The sequence below is a fragment of the Diospyros lotus genome, chromosome 6 (genome assembly GCF_014633365.1).
Source record: "Diospyros lotus cultivar Yz01 chromosome 6, ASM1463336v1, whole genome shotgun sequence".
NCBI lineage: Eukaryota > Viridiplantae > Streptophyta > Magnoliopsida > Ericales > Ebenaceae > Diospyros > Diospyros lotus.
The window spans coordinates 527,747-553,038 of NC_068343.1; the positions used below are offsets into that span (position 1 = coordinate 527,747).

Sequence of the window (25,292 nt, forward strand, 5' to 3'; positions counted from 1 at the left end):
TTAGCTGATAACATGTAGAAGAACACTTGATTGATACAAAACATCACAACATATTTACATTTCTTTAGTTTAAGTAAATGTCCTCATTTTGTTTAATTTATATTTTACCTTCCATTTACTTTTAACACATAAATGTAAAAAAGAAAGTATCCCCCATTTGGATTCAATAAAAATATCTAGAAAATTAAAATTCATAAGAATAAAAAAGTAGAATTTGGGTTTTAATACAAACTTAGGATTTTGCGATTTTACCACCTCCAAGATATACACTTTCTATTTCTTGAAAAATTCGTTAAAAATCATTTTATCACTAATGAACGTTAGCTATTGAAATACCGAGAGTTAGTTTTCTAAAAAGAAAACATTTTCATATATATCTCCTTATAAAGTGTTAATCTTTCAGACTTAGAAAAAATGACTTTGAAATCTTGATACTTGAAATTCATTTGCTTTTCATTCTCACAAAGTAATACTTGATATTGAAATTGATTTATGTTGAAAATCACAACCTTGATTCATGACTTAGGGATTAAATAAAATATTATTTTTCATCATCAAAACTAAGTATACAAAAGTAAAACAACAGGAAAAACATATGAGACCTAACAAATGTGTCGTAAAGATGTTCTGCCATAGGTTGGCAAAAGAAACCGTGTACTTACACGAGTTGGGTGGAATGCTAGATTATCAGTTGTGAAGCAACAAATTGGCAATAATTGGGTGGTTAAACAATTTGTGAAGGAATATAACCATGGTTTGTCTACTCCCAACATAGTACATTTGTTAAGATCACATCAAAATGTCTCGACCACAAAAAAGAGATCAAGCTTCGTAAATGCTAAAGTGTACATAGTGGAGTATTTTGAGCAACGAAAAAATTTTGATAGGCTTTGAGAGCTAACTTATTATCCAAAGTATAATTTCATATTGCAGTTGTTGAATGTTTGACTTCAACAACTGCAATAGTTGGGTGGTTAAACAATTTGTGGAGGAATATAACCATGGTTTGCCTACTCCCAGCAGAGTACATTTGTTAAGATCACATCGAAATGTCTCGACCACAAAGAAGAGATCAATTTTCGTAAATACTAAAGTATACAGGGTGGAGTATTTTGAGCAATGAAAAAATTTTGATAGGCTTCGAGAGCTGACTTATTATCCAAAGTATAATTTCATATTGCAGTTGTTGAATGTTTGACTTCGACGATTATCCTTGCCTACACATAGTATGTTATTTGATTAAAAAATAAGTGTTGTTACTGGAGAAATATAGTTTAAAAAGGTGAACAAATAATGTAAAGGTTATATATGCACGTTAACCTTTGGCTAGTATATCAGTCATTAATGACAAGGGAATGGTTAGTATCACACAAGACTTCATTGTTGGTTGATGATACGTCTTTAATAGATGCTCACAGCATTTTTCTATTAGATAAATTCAAACGTTTGCACATTAGATTTAAAGATATTAACAATGGTGGAAATATCCAAGTGGTATGTGATTCAAATGCCATTAGAGCAAAAGGGTGTGAAAAGTGATTATAGTCACTGAAAGAGAATGTCGCAATTGTAATGTTAATGGCCACAACAAGAGGATTTGTCCGACATTGTGTGATAGGTAATGTATTTCTCTTATTATTTCTTTGGACCAATTTAACTCAATTTATAAGTTATATTACATGTCTCATATTACTATTTTTTTCAACCCTTTTAGGTCGGATGGATTGGAGGACTTATATCACCCTCAATATTCTTTTGATGGCACGCAGAATAATGGGTTCATAATTATTACCAATAGTAACTATGAAGATGTGAATGTGAATTTCATCAATTATTTCTTGTGATGGTTTGGTTTGTTTTAAATCGATGTAAAACTAGTAATTTCCTATTTCAATTGTTATAGAGATTAGTGTTGGTGATGTATTTTGAATATTGTGTAATCATTTGATCGATAAAAACTAATATTCCTTAATGTAACTGTCGTTGAGTTTAGATCTTAATTTATATAATTTAGCTAGTGTTTTATTAGACATAATTCAGTCAACAGTCAACAGAATGAATAGAAATGGTAAAGTGAGAAATCTTGAAGGAGTTTAATTGGGAGGGGGGTGTTGGGGTTTCACATGATTTAATTGGAAAATGGGACTCTGGGGGTTTAATTGGCTGGGGGAGGGGGAAATGGGTGGTTTAATTGGAAGGAGGTAGGGGCGGAAATAGGAGGTTTAGTTGGAGGGGGGCCAATTTTTTTGTTTTTTTGGAAGGGAGACGAGGTTTTAAATCTAAATAATATTATCTTTAATAGAGATTAATAACGATGATGTGATAGTCTATGTAGACTGTATCTGTTGGGCGTCATTTATCTTCTCTAGACAACTATACAATTCACGTCGATGTGTATCAATAGATTCAATGTACATGGGTTGTCACATTATTATTGTTCATCTCTATTAAAAATTAATAACATTATTTTTTAAGATAATGTTTGTTAATCAAGATATAAGGTAAAAAATATCATATATAGGAAGCATTTTGGATGGTTATTCTTTTCAACGTATTTGTTAAACTTATCTGACATTCTCCAAAAAAATTCTCATGTGATTTCTTATCTGACTTTTTACAAATAAATTTATTTAGGCTTCTCTAAATAAATGTATCTAATATTTTACATATAAGCCTAAATTACTTATATGCTCATTGTAGGATAATTAATATCATTTAATATATTTTTAAATTTTACAATTTTCTCTCTCTATATATATATTTTATTATTTAATACAAATTCATTTCACTGATTTTTAAATTATTTTATTTGATTTTATATTTTATTATTTATTATGAAAATATATTTTGATAATTTTTAATTATCTAAGTGGAATTATTGTAATTCCACCAATAATTATTTCTACTCTTTGAGTCTTTTTAGAATATATTTTTGAACATAAATTTAGAAAATAAAATATTATTTTAATTTTTATTTTTTTACAAATTACATTAATCATAAATACTATTTTAATAATAAATTTATTATTGATATTAACATAAAATTTTGAATGAATTTAATAATAGTGATATCTTAATAAAAAAAAAAATTGTTGTCTTGATATTTATTATATACATTTAACAAACATACGAAAAAAAATACAAATCTCAATGAATTTAAAAAAATTTAATAAATAGTCTAATATAAATCTTGAAAAGTTTCTTAAATTTATTTTGATCATTTCGTATCTTGTTCCGAAAAGTATTTAAATTTTATCTTAATACTCCTTATCTTACTCATTTTAACAAACATTATCTACATTTGATGCCCTAGGCCATGTTAGCGTCGTGTTGCCCGACGTAGAAAACGAATCAATTCCCAATATATTATACAGCTGTGTATGTATAATGTTTCTGTAAATACACATACGGCCTTAATCATGCATACCCATTGTTTGATGAAATGTTGCAATATCCATATATGGATGCCAAACTGGTCTTTGTGCTGGGAAAAAAGTATATATTTTGTGCACTTGTAGACGGTGTGTATTGATTCTGGGTGGATGCGTTGCACCATATATATCCCATTTGCTAACTTTGTACGTATTGTGACATGAAAAGCAGCATTTATATTCCTTGGAAAATTATTTGAAAAAGACGCCCTTCTTATCCATCCCTTCAGTCTGGTGTATTCTTCTGGTGTGTATATCTTCAGTACTTTATTAATTGGTGCACTAAAATACGGATGATTTAGCTTGATAAATTAACTAGCCACTGTATGATTTAGGGTTCAGGGGGTTTGGATTAAGAACCCAACTCACAAATTGACGGATAAGACTGAGAGCATTGCACGCCAACACAGCAGGATCAGCAGGAGATCGTTATCCAAGCAAAAGAAAATCCCAGAATAGGTGATAACAGAAAAAGCAAAATGTTCCCTCCTGTCCTACCGGGTCAAGACCACTTTTTTAAGAATTTTAATCTAATTGACACAGGTTTCCATCCATTTTCGGTTGGGTTGGGTTGGGTAACTAAGCATCTTCTCTCCTATCCTGCATCTCGCCATAGTCTTTGGCGTACGGCCGGATGAAAGCTAACCTCTCCACATCCACGAAAGCCTTCGAACCTCAAGATATAGCTAGCAATAGCGCATATCGCCATTGTATATATTTATCCAAAAAAAAAATATCTTAGCCATATGCGCATCGTGATGGGGACCACCCCTCCCCGCCCCACCTTCAGATTTCAGAGGCTTCATCTTCATGTAACTCTAAACTATATCATTATATAAAGGCCTTCCATTGCCCTACATACGATACAACTCAACTGCTCGATCACAAGCAAGCAACACCTGATCATCAATAATCGATCGGCAAGAATGGAGGCGAACCGCAAACGCAGAGGATTCATGAAGACGAAGCTGGTCAAGCCCTTCTACCGCTCGGCCAAGCCATCACCAGCTTCCTCCACAACTGTACTCCCGTACATTAATACTACCGCTGCCACCAAAGTCATCAGGTCCGTCGCTCCCTCGGCCGGAGCAGTCGACTTCTTCGTCAATCACGACTACGTGACACCCGCCCATCCGAAGCAGATAATTTCATATGCCCCGCCGGATAATGGCTATGACTCCTACTACGCCAGGCTCGAGAAAATCTACGGCGTAGTAGCCGACGAAAGTGTCGATCTCAAGGCCGCAACTTACATCTCTTGCGTTCAGGAGCGTTTCAAGCTCGAACAGGTCAACTCAGAACGCAAGGATGCGTCTCAAGACATTCAATGGTGAATTCTTTTATCATGGTTTGGTAGCAGACTTGCAGTTGCATGCCCGTCTTCTTGAAAGACGTACGTATGGTTGATTATTGAGTCAAATTAGGGTCTCCTCTCCTAGCTAGCTATATATATATATATATATATCATTGTTACGAGATATCTACAGTACTAGTGTACGTTGTCGTCTTTACTACTAGCTTAATTAATTAGAATTAATTAAGGTTGCCGCCCTGCTGCTGTTCAGTGAAGTCGTAATAAATAAGACACACCTGTTTCTGTTTGTACGTAGTTGTTTTGTTTGTTGCTTTTCCTTAAATATATCTATATATACAGTAGTAGTAACCACCCATTTTCCTATCTGGATTCTGTTCTGTTTCAGAGAGATATATATATATATATATATATATTGATGTAATTAAGACAAAGTTACCAATTTATATAGAAGATGCTGCTGTGCTGGTAATTGAAGATTCCTTGGTTATTATAGTACCAGCAACTTTTGATGGACCGCGAGAGGCTTATCGATCACTGGTCGTCGTTGTGAATCTGGTGACAGACACTGATTTTTGTGAAGCTTATATAGCTTTTTCTTTTTTTTTTCTTTTTTTTTTTGTAGAACCAATACATTTTGATTTTGCAAGCAATTGGCACGTGTGGGCCGTGGAGTTACATAATGGGCCTGTATGTGTGTGTGTTAGTTAGATGGGCCGATTAGTTTACAAAACAAACTCGAGCATAAAAAATGCCCCTCAACTATGGCTAAATGGTGAGGTGCCAAGCCGCCAAAATGCTTGAGGGGGCATAAAAATGCCTTATACCAAACAAATTCCGTACATAGCATTGCAAATCAATGTGCAAACGATTATTAAAAAAAAAGCTGGAGATGCGGGGTATCGAACCCCGTACCTCTCGCATGCAAAGCGAGCGCTCTACCGTTTGAGCTACACCCCCAATACATGTCAAGTGGTGCTTAAGATTTAGAAAATCTAAAAATTTATCCTGGCACGAACACCTAGGACACCCTGCAAATTTTTGCTCTTATCTCTCGCCATCTCTCCCATATCCTGAACATGCAATGCAAGTACGTAATCCAAGTGCCCCAGGCCAAAACTCCCTGAGCTTATCCTTTCTATTCAAGGATATATGACTCCACTTATATGTAGATGTGTGAGGAGACTTTGCTGCGTATGCAGTTGCAGAAAGTTTGATTAGGTTCTCTGGGCACATTATATATTATTGTGGATTGGTTGTGATGAGGAGGGTGATGAGAGAGCAGCAAGATGAAGAAGAGGATGATGATGATTGTGAGGAGGAGCAAAAAAGGATCTTGTACGAGCTCTGCTCCATGATTTTTCACATCCTCCATTCCCCTCCTCTTCCGCTTTCCACCACCATCATCCCCTTTCTAAATCCCTCGGCTTCTTCTATTTCTGCTTCCTTGTCCTCCTTGTCCTCCTCGCCCTCCGCTTTCGCTTCCTTCTTTCTCGGAATTTCGCTCGCTCTTATGCTGTTCGGATCGGTCACTTTCGTGATTGGGTTAGTAATGCTGTCTTGGGTCGTCGGATTAGTTTTCCTCTTCTACTTCGTCGCCGTCTTTTCCAATTTGTCGGAATTTGGACTCTCCATTCTCGGCCACGACCCGACACAGTTTCCAGGTAACTGTTGCTCTCGATTTTCCTTTAGACTTTCCACTGAGGCACAGTTCTTGAAGTCGAAATTGAGTATATCACTGACTGGATACTCAATTATGGATTTCTTACACATAACCATGTGATGATGTTAATGGATTATGCTTGTTGCTGTTTTTATCTGAACTCCATTAGCAAATGCTTGTTAACATTGAAGACTACTAGTTAACAATAATACGTACCCTGGGATTTCCATTCCTGCAGCAAGGAAATCTTCATGAAGCTGATCCATGCAGCTGAAGAAGAAGGAATGAGGATCTGGGCTTCTTCTTCTAATTACTGTGCTAGCAGCTAGAACAAGGAACCAATTTGATGTTCGGAATAGTTGGTTAATTTCTTCTTCTTCAAAGTTAGTGCCTTTTTAATGTTAGGTAAACTGTTCTGATTTATAGAAATTTATATGCTTATTCCGGAGGGGAAAAATACTAAGGTCCTATATTACTCTTTATCTCATCGTGTCTTAAAAAATATGTTCGGCGAGCCCTACTAGTCTCATGATATCTTATTCCTCTCAATCTTTGGAACTGTTCCAAGTTCAACTGTTATCAATAGAGTACTTTAGCTTGTTGCTGAGACTGCTGCAATTTATCAGACGGGTAAGCAGACAACTAGTATTCATACATGAGGAGCACTTGAATCACCCTCACAACAGTTAGTTGCAGAAACCTAAAAGATTTCTTAAATAACACAACAACCCATTCGGAGGAATTTTGAGCAAAATTCCAGAAAATCAAGACTCTTGTCCTGTTTTAATTGCAAAAATTAACTATAAATATTGTAACAAAAAGTTGAAAGTGGGATGAACCGAGACAGGGTAACAGAAAGACATGGCAGATCGATATGGCCTTAATGCTGAAACATGAAATTCAGTGAAAGAAAAAAAGAAAAAGTTTGAAAAATGGAGATATTGCTTCTTGCATGCACGCGAAATCACACAAATTTTGAACAGCTCTGGATCATGTAAACCGAGTAAGATATCCACAAACACGCACAAGTACTTCATCAGGAGGAGGAAACTGGGGATAAGAATTTCATCAGGAGCCCATGTAGACACCAATAGCGATGACGAAAATAGTCATGAGACCGAAGAAGATGATGCTGTGAACGAATATGGAAATACCACTAGTCTGCATGTTAGTAAATTCAACCACTCGACTTTTTCCGGGCAGCTGGAATAGAAGTCCCGGCGACAGCACCACGAACAGAACCAACCCAATCACCACCGGCGCCCAGTTCTCAGACCCCATCTCTCTTTCTCTCTCCCTGCTCACTCTTCTCTCTGTAACTCAGAGAAATATAAGTATAGAGTTGGTCTTAGAGTAAAGTAAGATAAAGAAATAGGCAGGGAATGGAGACGAATCAGAGGCATAGGAACCGACGCCCCTTGCTCAAGAGGACGGCAACGATCTCTCAGTATTGTCAGGCCATTTGGACTCATGCCATTTCACTTTTGTTATCTAAGATCTGGACAAGCATTTTGTGTACATTTTCAGTTAAGCATGGTCTACCCAAAAGGACACAGAAGCCATGAAACCGTGAAAGAGTTAAAAATTGAATAAATAAATAAATAAGGGAAATTCTTAGAGAAGAAACAGCAAGAGGACCTAGAAGCCCCCTTCCCTTCTGCCACATTTTGACCCAACAAAGCATCAAATAGATTTGCTACTCTGACCCAGACGAAATTGTCCCGCAAATTAAGGTCACCTTCCGAAAGAACACACGGCAAGGGAATTAAAAGGTTGACAAATAAATTAAAGGGTCTCTTGGGAGACAGATAATTCACTTAGAGAGTAATCTAGAAATATCTGGTCAATGACCAAAGGAGGCCAGGCCCATACAAAAAATGTCGCACTCTAGAGCTGAATCAGCCATCTGCAGTCCATTCTCTTTCTCACTCTCTCTTTTTGATTCTTTTTAGAAGTTAGCTTTGCCTGTCCAAAGCGTAAAACAGAAGTCACTCTTGCATTTGAAATTAACTAAAGTTGAATCACAACACTGAGTTGATGCACTGCTCTGTCATGGGCTGATCGCTACAGACGTAGCTGGGCGTTTGTTTATCGTAGAAATCGTTTCGTAAAGTAAATAAGATAAAATTATATTAAAATAAAATTAAAATATTTTTTAAATTAAAATATGAAATAATTAAAATAAAATTGAGAAATATTCTAAAATTTCTATTACTTTGTTAAATTTTTTAAAATTTATTAAGAATTGTATTTTTCTCTTTTCATATATTTATTAAATGCATATGATAAACATTGGGATAAGTTTTTTTTTACCAAAACATCTCTATTATCAAATTCATTCAAAAATTTTTGTTAACATCAACAACAAATTTATAATTAAAATAGTATTTTATGATTAATGTGAATTGTCAAAAAATTAAAAATAATATTTTATTTTTTAAATCCATGTTAAAAAATAGATGAAAGGATTTGAGAGGAATAGTGAAAAAAAAGGGGGAGATCTGCGAGCAGGGGTTGTCAGATAGTGAAGCCAAGGGGGAAGAAGTAGACTAGCGGTCATTGGACAATGAAACGAAAGAGAAAGGGAGACCAACGGTGGCAAGACGAGAAGGTCAATAATTAGGGGTTATCGGATGGTGAAGCCAAGGAGAGCGAAGGGGAAAATGAAACCAATAGTGGCCAGACGATGAAGATGGTAAGGAAGATCGGTGAGCAAGGGTTGTCGAACAGTAAAGCCAAGGGAGAAGAAATAGACCAGCAGTCGTCGAACGGTGAAGCAAGGGATGAGGCTTTTATACAAGAGGCGTATGAATAATTTATACTTATCTATAAAATTTTATGTAAATTTATCTAGAGATGAAAATCAAATAAATTTATTTATAAAAAGTCAAATAAGAAGTCACATGAGGATTTTTTTTAATGCTTATCATATAACTTTAACAAATACATTGAAAAGAACAAAAGTTTGAAATATGTTTCATATTTTATTTTTTTCATCACATATCTTAATTAACAAATACTACTTTAATAGTTGATTTATTTTTTAGCTGGCATATGGATTATGTTGTTTAGTCCATCGGACCTTTAATTCATCAATAAAAGAGAATTGACCTTATTCAATGCATGTTTGATTAGTTGATTTGGATATTTTACCCTGTATCTTAACAGTATATAACATTAATATATATATATATATATTAGTTCATATTTATGTTGATATATATTATACTACGTACAATATTACTATAAGTAGTTTTTGTATCTTTTGCTAAACATTAATAACAGTAGTTTGAATGTTTATATATATATATATATATCATGCATAGCATATGTAGCATATATTATCAAATATATAGTTAAGTTTATAAATGCTGAGCCTTGTGATCCGCATCTATCCTTTACTCAAGGCCAAAGCATTCCTAACCCACCTGGCTTGACATCCTCTCCAGCTTTACATTTCATTACATTACACGTTCCCCCTTCCTTTTTTGGTTTTGATTGTAATATATCTGCCATATACTCATGCATATCCTCGTGCTTTATTAATTTCCAGGACTGGCTACCACTTTCATGTGTCTCTAAAGACTAAAGCCACTACGAACGCAGACAATACAGCCCTGCAGCCTCCCACTGCTCACTCAATAATTGTAAGCTTACATATGAAGTAAAAAGTAATTTCCATTTGGTATAATGTTATATTAATTTGTCACCATAAAGCAAATTCCACTAAGTATTACACACACACACACATACCTTTCTTCCAGGCCCTCTAAACCCCATTTCTTTCTCATTGTCTCTGCGTGCGCAAGTTTGGCATCCTCCTCCTCCTTCTTCACTAAGAAAGCTGCCCCCGTCTCCCCCCCCCCCCCCCCCCCTACATATTTGCAGCCACCGAACTAATTTACCGTCCTCATCCTCCAACATCCATCTGCACTTCTTCTTCTTCTGCTTGATTAAATAGCTAGAGCCTAAAGATCAGAGAGCGATGGCGGCCGATTGGGGACCCGTGGTGGTAGCAGTGGTGCTGTTCATACTTCTGTCGCCGGGGCTGCTGTTCCAGCTGCCGGCGAGGGCGAGGGTGGTAGAGTTCGGGAACATGTACACCAGCGGCATCTCTATCCTGGTTCATGCAGTCCTCTACTTTTGCGTATACACCATTCTAATCATTGCCGTTGGGGTTCATATACGTGCGGACTGAACCCGCCTAGCTTCCTTGATTTCCCTGTATTCTCTTTTCTCTCTCGTTTTTTTCCTCATGATGGGCTGCTCCTTTCCCCATTTAAGGGGCTCAATTTGCTGTTAACTATAATTGTGTGCGCGTGGTTTGTTCTCATTTAGATTAAACATAGTGATGAACACAACAATTTGTGGAGTCTGCGTAGCAGTAGTGTCTTCTCTTCTCTTCTCTTCTCTTATTCTATACATATATATATATATATATTTACGTAACATTGATCACCAGCCACTGGGTGCGCGTGAGACATGATTTTTTCTTATTCAAATTGGAATAAAATTGATCTGCGTCCCTCTTCTCTACTACGTTGCGCCAGCTTCTGAAGCAATTGCTTGTTTATCGCAATGGCATAAAGTTAGTAGTTTTCACTCTTGCACTCTAGCCGTTTGTGATTGATGGATCTGGCTGCTGTCGTATGGACAGACATCTATACCAATTTAATTCCCTGAAAGCGAGGTCTCCACCGCTCTTGGGTTCTATATAATCGAGTTAAAGAGCTGTTTGTGATTGATGGATCTGGCTGCTGTCATATGGACAGATATCTATGCCAATTTAATTCCCTGAAAGCGAGGTCTCCACCGCTCTTAACTAGGTTCTCTATAAGCGAGTTAAAGAGAGTGAGCCAGATTCTCTATAATCGAGTTAAAGAGAGTGAGCCAGATATACATGTATATAACAACAATGTTTAAAATATTTTGGATTTAGCTAATTGGGCATAACGTAGACTGAGAGCGTGCAAGGTAATAACCTTATAAACCACAAAATTTAAGCTTCAGCGATTGACTGCGCTAGACGGCTAATAATTCCCCTCCTTCCATGATTATTTTCTGATAAAATTCAAAGCTCTGTTTCCTCTCCTCGGCCAAAACTGTAATGGAAATCAATCTAGTAATAAATCATTCATTTGCAAAGAAAAAAGAAAAAGCCGATCCTGGCAGAAATCAATGGCAAAACCCAAAGAACTCACTCAAACCCAAAAGATCTGCAAGTTAAAGATCATATTTTCAGTAAACTAGTACAGATGGTACCATTAATTAACAACGACCACCACCATGGAACCGATCCGATTCAGAAAAAGAGTGCGCGATGCATTAGATGAGAAAACAAAATACAAATAGGGACAGGGTAATCTCTGTTTTGGACACGGTGAATATTATCAGCCGGTGTAGATATGTATGTGGACGGCGACGATGAGGATGGCGTAGAGGGCAAAGAAGAGGAGAGTGTGAATGGCTATGGCCTTTCCGTTGGTCTTCATGCTGCCGAACTCCAGCTGTCGGTTGTTTCCCGGTATCTGAAACAGCAGCCCCGGCGACAGCAGCACGAACAAGACCACTCCTATCAGCACCGGCCCCCAGTCCGCCATTTGATTTGATGCCTTACCCAAAAAACAAAACCTCTGTTAGCCCAACTGCCTCAAGATTTGCAGAGCGAGAGCAATAAGCAGAAGATCGAGAGCGGGAAAGGGGTAGCTTTTGGGTAACAAGATAGGAACGGAGCGGTGAGCGAAAAGGAGTTCTAGCAATGGGTCTTTGGGGGATTTAATGCGGATTTTGGAATCTTTCGGAAGCGCAAGAAGAACAAAGGGCCCACTCCTTGAATTACCAAATAAATTGCTTTTCCCATTGTCGATCATCTCCACGTACCCACGCCCCTCGATTATTCCAATCCGACGGTACACTTTCACCCTCTGAAGTCTCAAGTCAAGGCTCCGTTGGATATCGTGCAGAAATTACATCATCTAAAGCAAGTGTTTTTAAGAGTTCACATTAAATTCTGTAAAGTAATTATTGCGCATCTGTTAAAGCTCCTTATCGCTTCAAAAGACAAACGTCCATTAAAATCCTTACTTTTTGCCTTTTAATTTAGAAAACAAAACAAGGCATGATATTGTCTGGTAATGGAAAGGTGTAGACAGTGAGCAACTGACCATAAATTAAGGGCGGAGCCGATGGCATATCAGCCACCAACCAACCGCAAGCCACCATATGGGCGCTGCAAGTGATCGCTAGCCGCTTGTAGGGCCTTATATGCCTCTAACCCAATAGAACACGGGAGAAGTAGCTATCGACTTGATCAAGTTTACATATTCTACGACTTGGCTTTATGGGATTCTCATTCCCCAGTCTACATGCTCTCTGATATGCAGTCCATTATTTTGGGGCATCCAAAGTGCTTTTTCTTTTACTTTTTCTTTCTTATCTGGCTTTGCTCCTCTTTCTCTTCCCCTCGCAGTTTCTGGAACTTGAAGAAGAGGCTGACAATGAACGACTGGGCCGGTCCTATTATAGCCACCGCACTCTTCGCGTTTCTGTCGCCGGGACTCATCGTTCAGATGCCCGGAAAGCACCGACCAGTGGATTTCTTGAACATGAAGACTAGCGTGGTCTCCATATTAATCCACACAGTCCTCTACGGTTTGCTTCTTATTTTGTTCCTTGTTGTTCTTAACGTTCATTTCTACGCCTGAGAAGCTTCAACGTTTTGTAATAATTACGTATTCCAGGGACTGAATCGTTAAGTTTACATATTCGCGATCTATTCCCCCTTTTGGTGCTCACGTATTAAATCAACCAGACAGGTTCTACGAATGCTCTTCTTTTGGGTTCATCGTAATTAAACTTGTTGACGTTGTTTCTTTATTCAATAAGCTGCTGCTTTCATGCAAAATTAGCCTTCGTTTCTGAATACATATGTTGGATGCTGGACTCTGAATTCACAAAGTTACGATTTTTCATTTTTTTTTTTCTGAATAAAGTTGCGAACTTTTGAACCATGGCACCTCAAATTTCCAATTCCAATGCATCAATACTCTGCAATTAGTTTTGCAATTTATTCAATAATAACAGTACATGAAGCGAGGTTCTTAATGAATCAGAGCTTTTACCAGTTATTTTTGCACTTTATTCGAATAATAACAGGGCACCAAGCAAAGGCCAGCAGCCAGACTAATTTCCAATTCTCAGTGTCATCGAATCGGACTTTCAAAGAGGAAAAATACTGAAATTACCGTAAATTTAACTTTCTAAAAGTGAAGACACAAGCATAGGTTTCAAAGAGGAAGAGATATAAAGACATAAATCTCAATCTGTTCATAACAACATCATGTATCGTTTCTCTTCACCTGGAGTAAAGAGAAGACAGAACAAATCCAATGAAATAGGAAGATCATACCAAAACCAGAACAACAAATTGAGGTGGGATTAACTATTCTATGAACCAATGTAGACATGGACACCGATAGCCAGGAGGAAGACGCAGATGAGAGCAAAGTAGAGCAGGGAATGAACCAGTATGGAGAGGCCACTGGTTTTGAAGTTTCCGAACTCCATGAATCGGCCGTGACCCGGCACCTGAATCAGCAGCCCCGGCGTCAACAGGATGAACAGCACCACCGCCACGAACACGGGTCCCCAATCCGACATCTTCCTCTTCTTCTTCTCCTCCTCCTTCTCCTTCTCTCTCTCTCTAGTTAATAGCTCTGTTTGAGCATAGTGGACGTGAAAGTGGCATATATAATACAAGTGTCAGTTCTGTCAGTTCTGTCAGTTGGGATGAGAAGAAGAGTCAAGGGAGGGCGACGAGGAAAAAGCGAATGTTTGGGAAGCAAGCAATTCGGATTCACAACGTTAATTGCTTCACACGCACCCTCCATGGGGATGGTGCAGCTTTAGTTTGTTTACTAGTAAGAAAAACTTCAGTGTCTTCATGTCCATAGTTTTCTTTTGTGGGTAGATAGATGCAGCTCCCTCTGCTTTTATAAAGCAAAGCAACATATATGTGTGTATATATATATGTATTACATAATTACTTAATGAGATCAATATTCTTATCCAACACAACCTTTTATCAGGGTTAGACCTTTCATAAGGCTCGTGAGACGGTTGTCTCAGGGCTCATGAATATTTAATTATTTGTGAGCTCATAAATTAGAAATCCTCCCATTTCGTAAGGACTCTGCCCAACCACCCACGCCCTTCCCCTCTGCAAATATAGCTTTGCCTTTGCCCTTCTCCTTCTCTCGTTTTCGATCGTTGCCTTGTCTTTCTAATTTTTTCACTCCATCACTCTTGGCTTCGTCCTCGCCCCATGTCGGTGACGGTTTGCCTTTGCTCTCGCCTCTCATTGCTATGTCACTTGTTGCCTCTCTCTCGTTCCATTGCTTGGTCACTCACCCTCGTCGACTCGTCTCACTCTCGTGGTCGGTGGCTCGTTTTTCGTCGCTTGTTACCTCTCTCTCGCTCTGTCATAGTTTCACACACTCTCCGGCTCACCCTCCGCAGGTTCGTTTTACGATTCGGAGGCCCATTTTTATATTTCATCTTAGAGCCTCAAAATCTAACGTATGGCATAACCTTTTACAGACATCCCCGTTGTTGTCTTGCCCACCTTCTGATAGTTGCTCTGCTTGCTGAAGCATGTCTAGATATGAGCTCGGTAGCAGCCGTCACATAGAGGCTTCCATTGCCCACAAACTCCCATTTGATATCACAAATATTCACACAATTAGCCTTCACGAGCATGTCTTAGTTGTAAAATATATAAAGTTCTATAAGGAGTATTAGAGATTAAATCTTTGAAGTAATATTTATCTTATATAAAAATATAAATTAAATATTTTATTTTATATGTATATAAATTATGATCATAGTCAAATTTATTTTACTGACAAGAGAAAGGTTGTCTGTCCCAAAACTTGTAAGGTAAGATTTGAAACTTGAGTTATAAAATATATTTATTCACACGAGTAGATGTGACGATTATAGAGAGTTTTTGACTCTTCCAAGGTTGTTCTAGACTCATTGAACTTCTTGACGAGGCCATGATTGAAACATGATAGAGACATGACTAGACACGTTGAGTAAATGTAGATTGCAAGGCATATGGAGATGACTAGACTAGACAGAGGGCATGCATGGCCCAATTTGAGTGGATCCCTTAAAATATTTGTCACATTGTCGTCGTAGGGCCTTATCCGCCCAGGGACCACAGGCGAGACTTGCCTAGATGATCCCGATGGAGTGACCGGAGGGGTGACTCTTCGCTTGTCGTTGAAAGTCTCGTAGAAGTGGACGAGTCTCAACACTTTTAAGAGAGGGAAGGTCCGTACTCTTTGTATTAGCCATAAAAAATGAATGTTTTTAACTTTTTACTCTATTTTTCATATACAATAATAAATACCAATTATTATAAATTACTACTCGTATGGCTTGGCTTGTTCTCTTAAACTCCAATTGTGATTTTCTTTCACTCTTATGTTGCAATTAAACCCATTTTTTCGCACTCACACATGAAAATGCGTGATTCATGGGTGTTACGAACAAACAGAGATAGCAAAATCTCCAAACGCACACACACAGTTCAAAATCTCCACAGATGAACTCACACGAACTGACCGACAAACACAAATCAATATAGACAGTATTGAAAACATAAACAAGAAACAAGAGGCACGAGATTTATAGTGGTTCACCCAAAAAGGGGCAACGTCCACTTGAACTCCGGTGAGAAGAGCTCACTCCACTAAATAGATTTAATCTGATTACAACGAAAAACGTAAACAAAACAACCCTGATTTTCTACACGATAAGTTACGAAATCACTAACAGATTAGGAGCTTACCTTTAATCAGAACCAAAATCAGGAACGCTAAAGAAGACGATCTATACAACATTTACAGAGAGAGAACGAGAGAGAGAGCAAAACGAAAAACCCTAGAAAAATGACCGACCTTCTACAAACCCCTCGATCGTTTCCTTCTTCAATGCGATGATCAGAATCAGCAATCTCGAGGCATGATATAATATAATTTAATGGCTCGGATTGCTCTCAGTAAAAGCAGCACCAATGGCCTGGATCAAATCATGCAAAAGGGACAGCAGCAAACAAAACGACAAAAGCCACAGGGCAATTTGGGCCGGCCCAAAGTGGCTGCTTTTTATGGCCCTCCAGTAGGCGCCCAAGGAGCAGCCCACGGTTGCCATAAGAAGCCTCCCAGCCTTAGGCCTCATTTGAGGTTTCATTAAATATAACAAAGGGCACAAACAATGTGAAATGTATGGAAGCACAAATACTAAAAGATCCCAAAGTTGTCCGATTGTATGAAGATACAATTTTATTTTATGAAATAATTAAAAAAATAATATATTATTTAATATTGTTCGTATTTTTTAGTCATTTTATTATTTTAAGTTACCTCAACCCCGAATATATATTAATGTAATTAAATTCTCTTCATCTCAATTCTGCACTAAAAGACTTCACCCAAAAATAAAATTTCACGATATAGACAGACTACTAGTACCTCCAGACCTGACCAAAGGGGAAAAGAATAACCAATGGACCTGACCTCTAATATTACTGATAATAGGCCTGAGTTTGTTTGTAACTTAAGTTATTAGAGCGGGCCACACAGCCAGCCGGCCCATAGGGGGACAAAACTAATGGGCCTCAGTTATTAAGAGCGTCCAGCAGGGAGGGGACAACAAAAACGGAAGTAAATATGCATTATTTGTGGAGAGTGGGATTTGAACCCACGCCCTTTCGGACCAGAACCTTAATCTGGCGCCTTAGACCAACTCGGCCATCTCCACCTATACGTTTATGCTTCTTGTTAAGGCCCATAGTATTTCGGCATCACAAGAAGTTACCGTTGACAGATGAGATCATCCAGGTCTCGTAGATTATTATTATTATTATTATAAGGATATATAGGCACCGCGATCCAATGACCCATTTTTTCAATATAGATTTAAGATAGACTTTCTAAATGTTCATCTATGAGATTTACTTTCTCATGTTAAATATAAACACTTAATTTCGCAATATTTTCAATGAGGGAAGGAACAGATTCAACTAAATAAATTGTAATTTAACATGAGATGAGATGATTCAAATAAATAGGACATGATGGAATCATGACTCAAACAAAACAAAACACAATTAGATGTAGATTGTTTGAGATATCTCTGGACAAATAACATGGCACAATTTGAGATGACTTTTCAAAATATCTATGACAGGAATAGATGTGATTTGTGGGCACAAATTCGAAAAGATTCTAGAATCACCATTTGAATATGGAAATAAGGGGCTAAAAGGGTAAAAATAAGGATATAAAATAGTCTAAAGTAAAAAATTTAATTTTACCGTTTATTTTTTTATGCCCAACTATTCATATTACCCAATCACTTGGCATCGCACTTTCTTTCTTTCACTGATCAAACTTTGTATTTTTTTCACTCATCATTATAATTACTTATTATTTCATACATGCCATCTAAAAGCTATTTTCTCCTGAGGTCTCATTTTTCTGGTTTCACACCTACACTCATACTCATCTATTTTTTTTGAAAATATCAGCTAGCCAGCCATTTTTCATCAAAGTTAATCATAGATTACTACACTCAAATATTGACAACAAACTAGGAAGAATTTGACGAAAAAGAGAACAACTATTCAGAAAAACATCACGCACAAGTAAATAAATCTATATGTATTATTAGTGTGTGTTTGTAAGAGTGTTGGAGGATTCAGAATAATGGAGTTAGAGAATCTCTAGTTTCCCAAATCTCATGTTTCGGGAAATTGATGTATTCCTAAATCGCTTGATTGGGGAAGTTGGCTCTTCCCGAACTTGGGGATTCGGGAAAGGCCACTCTTCTCGAACTCTAGAATTCGAGAATCATGGTGTTTCCCGAACCCTCTGTTTCAAGAAGCATACTATTTCACGAATCTTAGCATTTGCAAAATCCTTAAATTTTAATTGATGTTTTATTTCATTCATTTTTTCTTATAACAGGAAATCAATCATTTGATCTTAGGGTGCGTTTGGTACAGGAGAAATTTTAAGATTCCTAGGAATGTTAAGTTGGGAATCTGTATTCTCATGTTTGGTACAACTTTTTTATAAAAAGAATCCTGAGAAATAAGATTCTCGAAAATGATTTTTAACTAACTTTCCTACAAAAAGATTTACATGGGGGTTAAAAATATAAGTTTTTCATGAACTTGGGAATGTTTTTAACAAATAAAAAAATTAAAACACCCATTACCCTTTTATAACCCCACACAAACATATTATATATATGTAATATATTTAAATATATTATATATACATATATGTATATATATTTATATATTAAATATAAAAATATATTATACTATATTTATATTATTTATTATAAAATATTATATATATATTAAAATAGATATTCATACAAATATATATATTATGTATATATATTATATATATAAACATGCATATATATACATAATGTATAAAAAATAACATTTTTTTTATTTTCTAAAGATATTGTGGGTCCTAATATTTTATATAGTAGACAAAATTTATCACTTTTAAATAAAAAATTAAATAAGGATAATTTTAGAAAAAGAACATGAATTTCATATTTAAACCAAACATAGAAATATAAGACTGCGTTCTCTTTACTTTTTAATTTTTAATTTTGAGTTTTGAATTTATTTTTAGTTTTTTGTTTTGGTAATCTATTTTTAGAAAATTGAAAACGCGTTCTCTTTATCATTTTGAAAAACTATTTTTCAAAACAGAAAATTAGAAAACGCGTTCTCTTTGAAATTTTGAAAATATTTTTTTAATAATATTTTATTCAATAAATTTGATTATTAAGTAAATTATAAATATTTAATGTTAATATATTATTAAAAAAATATATACATTTTAAAGTTAATGAATTTTGTAATATTTTTTCCATTACAATAATAAAATATGAATAAATAAATATGTTTTGAGTTTTGAGTTTGTTTTAGCTAAAAACACTCAAAACAACTTTTTGTTGTTTTAAGTTTTCTTTATAATTTTTTTTATTTTTAAAAATAGTAAAAAGAACGCGTTTTTATTATTTTAAAAAATTGAAAACTAAAAATGACTTGAAAACAGTAAAGAGAACGCAACCTAAGATTCTTAGAAAAAAATACTCAATATTTTTTAGAATGTTTAAATCTATCAAAACATAAAATTGCATAAATCCTGAGAATTAAAGATTTTTATGAGCATTTTCAAGAATCATGAATGCCAAGAATTTAAAAACTTATCCCGTACCAAACGCCCCTTAGAGACAATATAATATATTGAGGTTCTTCCAACACGTTCTTCCATCTCTCTGAATTCAGTGTATCGATCTTTACCAAATAATTCTTCTTGATTTAGGTGAAATGTTGCAAATGGGTTTGCATTATGCAGAGGAGAGAAAATTAATAATGTTATCAAGATTGTGCATTTATATAAGTTTGCTATTTGTCCAACTGACATATATATACATACATACATACATATATCTAAATGGAAGTTGATATTTAAATAAAGCTCCGTGGGCGAAGTAGAAAGAATCCCAGCAATGGATGATCAAAAGTAAAATTTTCTTATATTTGCATCGAAAATAATTAAGGAGGTTTAATTAATTCCGTTAATTAATAATACAGCAGCTTATTAAGTTCTTCAACATTTTGTGCATAATGATTGGTTTGACTGGAACAGGCTGAATGAAGCAAGGGGTTCCATTTCCTTAATCTTGGTTCCAGATGCTCGTCGGCTCTTAGCCATGTCTTCCTCAGATTCCCACGCCAGACCCACAAGCAAAGGCCTTCAATTTTGATCTCTGCTCTGCGATTCAAACCCTTTTGTCCTGTCAGGAAATGGCAGGATTGCACGTATGTAAATACTCTTTTGGAGCCATTGGCTGTCTCTGAACCATGGGTTTCAGAAGCGACATGCGCCTCCGAATTCCAAGATTTGGAGGTGATGCTATTTCCAGGTTCGGTGACGGTGACCGATCCGAACTTAGGGTTCGAAGGTCATGGCCATCACCTTCGCCCTTAGAATTCCCTTGCTCGGATGTGGACTATTTGCCTCCGGTCGCCAAGTTTAAACTTTCTGAGTAAAATATAATTCAAAAATTACATATAAACTTGGTGAGATAAGGTAACTCCGATGAAAAGCAGACCAGTTACAGAGGAGATAAGGAGACGGCACTTGTGTGTGTTGTGGTTGTGCACGCGATGTATGGGATATAAATGGGTAATTTGGAAATATAAATGGCTACAAAAAAGTAATAATAGTAGTTGTAAAGAGTAATTATTAAATTTATTTTAGTTATGATTGTGAAGAGTAAAAGTGTGATCGTGAATAGAATTTTCCTAATAATAATTCATTCTATTTTATTCCCTATCTTCTTAATACCAGTTTTTGGAGTTCCTCTCTAACTGTTGTAATTATGTTCTGTTTTCAATTCTTGTAGTGTATATAGATTCAGATAGATTAAGGTCCTATCCTAGATAAATTAACTCAATCATCACTAAACATGTGATTATGAATTAAGATTGCACGACAAAAATGAGTATTCCACGGTCATGACAGGCAGTAGCCTAACTTGGTTTGGGCTAACATGATTCAAACAAAAATAAATATTCATGTAGGCCTTCTGGAGCCAGGCTTAGCTTAGCTTAGCTTGATGGGCCTGATCTCGATCCAAGAAGACTGGAGAGGGTGGGTGCCAAAGTGTGGTTGATTCATTACAAAATATATAAATAAATAAAAACCACAATCATCGTCGACAGCAGGGTTCGAACCTGCGCGGGCGAAGCCCAACAGATTTCAAGTCTGTCTCCTTAACCACTCGGACATATCGACGAGTGCTCATTGAGAGTTACCTGGTAGATATACTTATCTACATCTATAACAACATTCACGTGTCCCCACCCTTCTTAACACCCACGCGTTTTTCCCATTTTAATTATACCTTTGCAAATTCGACTCATTATACATTTTAATAATTTTTTTAAAAAATAATAAATTAAAGATAATTAAAATAACAAAAAAAATTACGTATCTAAATAAAAAAACATGCGAGACTAAAATATTTTTTATTGAAAATCTAAAAAGCTAGCTCAAAGGGTATTAAAATGATAAAATTTTAGCGCTTAAATGATATATAATCAATGAGATATATTTTATACGAGATTATATATGTTATTTAAATTATGATATTTGTATTTGAAAAATTCATCATATTTATATATTTTTATAATCTTATCCGATGCAATATTTTAGAACTATGTTACAACCAGTAGGATTGAACTTTTATATTAATTCAACACCCATTTGGTTGGAATTAATTAATTAATAATAGAGGAGGGATAAGAGAAGACCATTATTATGAATAACAAAAACCGACGTGTGGTGTCGGATAAGTCACAAGTAATAAGCAGACGGACATACCTCCTTGTCCTTGACACATCCACCGCCCCGCCCCGCCCACGCCGACCAAAGCAACAAAATATCAATATTGCCAACGCACGTTTATCCTGCTGATGCTGACAACGCTTTCAATTCTATTCTAACGTGGTTGTTAATGATTATTTTAAACGTAACAATTAAATTAAATAATAATAAAATACATTTATTATATTTTATTTTTAAAATTTTATTCATTTAATTAACTATTATAAATATTTAAAAATTAAAAATTAAAAATATAATAATAATAAATAAATAAATATGTTTTGTACAGTAATTTTTATTATTTAATTATTATTCCTCTTGTCAATATCTTAAATTTTGTACATTTAATTTTTTATATGAAAAGATAAGACTGAATGATTAAATAAGACAATATTATTAATTCAACCTCGTCTCATTTGGGATGATGTCATTCACAACCCCCCCCCCCCCGTTACCTTCAAGATCCAAAATTAGTTATTATGATTATTAACGTACAAAAATAATACATAATATTTATGGTTTTTATATTAAAAAATTATAGACCGATCACGTAATAATATTAAATAGTTATGATACTTGACATAAAATAATTAACTTAATATAGTGGTGAAGCAATTCTTATAATTATTCGGATCAGGACGCTAAGCTAATTAAGTTGCTTAAAAAGGAGGATTAGAATAATATTAATAATAAGAAAATGAGAGGCGTAGATCGGTAGTCCTGCACTGCGCGGATTTGCTATTTCTTCTCATCATAACAAGTCGTGAATAATTAAGCATTATTTATTTACGTGTGAATCATGGTTAGGAGATAATCACGCATTCATTTATTTAGTATATTATTGGCCAAAAGTATAGTTATGTTTCTAACTCTAAATTTTTCATGATTTTAAATACGTCTTTAAATTTAGCCTAAAAATATATTTATACTTTTGAACTTTTGTACTTTTATTTTATGAAATCATAATTTTTTTTGTGATTTCAAATGTGTTCTTAACTGTGTAACATCACTTGTTTAAACATCTAACAAGTAAATGATACACACGTTTACTAACGTGACAATTTTTTGATGTCTCATCAACTTGTTCTCTCCCTCACACTCTTATCTCTCTCTAAGACTTCTCCTATCTCTGTAGCATTATTTCTCTTTGATGGTATCTCCCTAACTTCCCCTCTATCTCTCGCATCTCATGCGTCTCCTTCAACTGCATCTCCTACAAGAAATACTATCCTTAGATTGCCCACATCTTTTATCCCCATGGACGATGCCAGAGTGATTATTGACTCGAACACGTTAATGACACGTCTAACCCAACTAGCCTACGCAATCCAATCGAATAAGATATAAGAGACATCGAAGAGAGAGAGATTGTTGACGAGATGTTACAAAACTGTCATGTTAGCACACGTGTGTATCATTTGATGGCTAACTGTTTAAATGAATAATTTTAAGCATGTTTAAAACAACAAAAAATTTAGGTTGTGTTCTTTTTCTTGTTTTTAGCTCTTTTTTAGTTTTCAATTTTTTAAAACAATAAAAATATGTTTACTTTAATATTTTCTAAAACAAACAAAAAATTTACAAAGAAAATCCAAAACAACAAAATTGTAAGAAAATCCAAAACAACAAAATTGTTGTTTTGACTGTTGTCAGCCAAAACAAACTCACCCTCCAAAACACGAAAAATACATTCATTTTCACTTTCTCTTCCTCTATTCTCTCTTCAAGCCATCACCATCGCCACCGCTTTCTTCTCTTCCTCTTTTAAAGGCCAGATCTGTCACCACCTCTTTGTTAGCCACACATGTCACTCGCTTTCGCCAACCTGTTGCAACAGCCGTTGCTACTCTTGCCATTTTCCATCGCTGTTATCATCGACCACAATCGTTGTTGCCCTTATGCGGTCTGTCTCTCACAGTGGGTCTCCCGCTGTAACATCCCGTATCGAGCGATATGAAGGATCGGAACAACTTACCCTGATGGTCCTACATAAACTTCTCAGGGGGTCACCCATCCTTGGATTTTTTCAAATCAAGCACGCTTAACTTGGGAGTTCATTGCCTGCATTCAGCCCAAAAGGTATCCAGCTGGTGTTGTTTACTTCCTTACTTATCCTTGGTATATACTATTTTCTAGGCTCTTGGGGTATTACATTCTCCCCCCTTAAGCATATGACATCCTTGTTATGCGACCTTACAACCGGTCCCAAATCTCCCCCATTTGCATGGCTAATGTGGGATTCGCCTAAGGTGCCTACACGCACCCCCCTTAGGGACTCATCGTCCACGCTAAGGTTTGCCCCACCACCGCGCTCAAACAATCCATTTGTGGTGATTACTAGAAATAATAGTAACATACGAGTTAAAATAATATATTTTTAAAATTATATTTTTAAATATATTATATGCATATATTTTATACATGAATTAAAATATATGTCTAAAGCATTATTTATATATAATATGTCAAACTTTTATTACTGAATTTATCTAATTAAAACATATTAAACACTAATTAATTATATCCCAAATATTTTTTGTATGGTGAATGTTTGATTGTATTTAAAATATATCGAGCAGAATAATAATTATATTTTTACTGTCCCGAATTTTTCTCATATGCCGAATTGCTAATAAGGTGCGTAACAACTTTTTCTTCAAACCCAACTTCCTCGAGAAGCTTTACAAAAAATAACATACAAATATATTATATATCTGACTTGAGGATTTGCTAGGGGTGTGCACAGTTTGGTCTGGCCAGTTTAATGCATCGAACTGCAGATGTGATTTTCATATATAATCAAATCGAGCGATTTAATTTGGTGTAGATAAACCGCACTGAACCACGCTACATTATGCGGTTCGATTTTCGTAGTTTGTCATTTCATTGCTCTGGCAGCTATTCTTGAGACAAGTTTGACAATTTGTTTATTGGATACAAAGCACACAATAACCAATTGCGATTAAATAAAATAACATACACATAATACTGAGAGAGAGAGAGAGAGCAACATCAACATATCGATTGCGATTAAAGTGTGGCGATTTGAAGAAACTCGAAGCTCCGACGACAGTGCAAGCTCTCCGGCAATGGGATGAGGAAGAAAATGAGGTGATCAGTAATCGAAATGGGAGAGGAAATGGCGCTCCGATGGCGGAGGGCTGGGGTGGGTTGGGGTCGATCGATGATCGGCCATCGAAATGGGAGAGCAGATGATGCTGCAACGATGAGGGGTTGGGGTCGATTGGCGATCGAAATGGAAGAGGTTGAGAGGGTGCTCTGACGACAGGGGTTGGGTAGAGAAAATATGCAAAATGGCGATTAGGGTTAGATGGGTGGGTTTATGGGGTTTTATAATATTAATATATTTTATTTTTTTAATTATATAACTT

At 35.8% G+C, this 25,292-nt stretch overlaps 6 protein-coding genes and 3 non-coding genes across 9 annotated transcripts; 4 read left to right on the forward strand and 5 right to left on the reverse strand.

Annotated features, from left to right (window-relative positions):
- The first annotated feature begins 4,002 nt into the window (after positions 1-4,002).
- Positions 4,003-5,036, forward strand: LOC127804174 (uncharacterized). The gene has a single exon (XM_052340968.1). It carries the CDS (start codon positions 4,358-4,360, stop codon positions 4,763-4,765), a length of 408 nt encoding a protein of 135 aa, XP_052196928.1. The 5' UTR covers positions 4,003-4,357; the 3' UTR covers positions 4,766-5,036.
- Positions 5,037-5,630: 594 nt separating this feature from the next.
- Positions 5,631-5,703, reverse strand: TRNAA-UGC (transfer RNA alanine (anticodon UGC)). Its single transcript has one exon. It is a non-coding gene; the product is annotated as a tRNA-Ala (tRNA).
- A 133-nt stretch (positions 5,704-5,836) lies between these two features.
- On the forward strand, positions 5,837-6,924 carry LOC127804659 (uncharacterized). The gene is made up of 2 exons (XM_052341566.1): positions 5,837-6,407; positions 6,645-6,924. The coding sequence occupies exons 1-2, from the start codon at positions 6,005-6,007 to the stop codon at positions 6,659-6,661; spliced, it is 420 nt and encodes a 139-aa protein (XP_052197526.1). The 5' UTR covers positions 5,837-6,004; the 3' UTR covers positions 6,662-6,924.
- A 239-nt stretch (positions 6,925-7,163) lies between these two features.
- Positions 7,164-8,227, reverse strand: LOC127804703 (uncharacterized). Its single transcript, XM_052341643.1, has one exon. It carries the CDS (start codon positions 7,685-7,687, stop codon positions 7,475-7,477), a length of 213 nt encoding a protein of 70 aa, XP_052197603.1. The 5' UTR covers positions 7,688-8,227; the 3' UTR covers positions 7,164-7,474.
- Positions 8,228-10,178: 1,951 nt separating this feature from the next.
- On the forward strand, positions 10,179-10,787 carry LOC127804906 (uncharacterized). The gene has a single exon (XM_052342004.1). The coding sequence runs from the start codon at positions 10,392-10,394 to the stop codon at positions 10,602-10,604; it is 213 nt and encodes a 70-aa protein (XP_052197964.1). The 5' UTR covers positions 10,179-10,391; the 3' UTR covers positions 10,605-10,787.
- An 836-nt stretch (positions 10,788-11,623) lies between these two features.
- Positions 11,624-14,115, reverse strand: LOC127804907 (uncharacterized). The gene is made up of 3 exons (XM_052342005.1): positions 13,871-14,115; positions 13,168-13,178; positions 11,624-12,037 (listed from the first exon to the last, which is right to left on the reverse strand). Exons 1-3 carry the CDS (start codon positions 14,063-14,065, stop codon positions 11,797-11,799), a joined length of 447 nt encoding a protein of 148 aa, XP_052197965.1. The 5' UTR covers positions 14,066-14,115; the 3' UTR covers positions 11,624-11,796.
- On the forward strand, positions 12,597-13,318 carry LOC127804905 (uncharacterized). Its single transcript, XM_052342003.1, has one exon. The coding sequence runs from the start codon at positions 12,772-12,774 to the stop codon at positions 13,108-13,110; it is 339 nt and encodes a 112-aa protein (XP_052197963.1). The 5' UTR covers positions 12,597-12,771; the 3' UTR covers positions 13,111-13,318.
- A 3,037-nt stretch (positions 14,116-17,152) lies between the features above and the next one.
- Positions 17,153-17,233, reverse strand: TRNAL-AAG (transfer RNA leucine (anticodon AAG)). The gene has a single exon. It is a non-coding gene; the product is annotated as a tRNA-Leu (tRNA).
- Positions 17,234-21,227: 3,994 nt separating this feature from the next.
- TRNAS-UGA (transfer RNA serine (anticodon UGA)) lies at positions 21,228-21,309 on the reverse strand. Its single transcript has one exon. It is a non-coding gene; the product is annotated as a tRNA-Ser (tRNA).
- Between the last annotated feature and the right edge of the window lie 3,983 nt (positions 21,310-25,292).

What these genes read in the sequence shown, in the direction of transcription:
- LOC127804174 (XM_052340968.1), top strand. Translation starts at nt 4,358, where the DNA reads ATGGAGGCGAACCGCAAACGCAGAGGATTCATGAAGACGAAGCTGGTC.
- LOC127804659 (XM_052341566.1), top strand. Translation starts at nt 6,005, where the DNA reads ATGAGGAGGGTGATGAGAGAGCAGCAAGATGAAGAAGAGGATGATGAT.
- LOC127804703 (XM_052341643.1), bottom strand. Translation starts at nt 7,687, where the DNA reads ATGGGGTCTGAGAACTGGGCGCCGGTGGTGATTGGGTTGGTTCTGTTC.
- LOC127804906 (XM_052342004.1), top strand. Translation starts at nt 10,392, where the DNA reads ATGGCGGCCGATTGGGGACCCGTGGTGGTAGCAGTGGTGCTGTTCATA.
- LOC127804905 (XM_052342003.1), top strand. Translation starts at nt 12,772, where the DNA reads ATGCTCTCTGATATGCAGTCCATTATTTTGGGGCATCCAAAGTGCTTT.
- LOC127804907 (XM_052342005.1), bottom strand. Translation starts at nt 14,065, where the DNA reads ATGTCGGATTGGGGACCCGTGTTCGTGGCGGTGGTGCTGTTCATCCTG.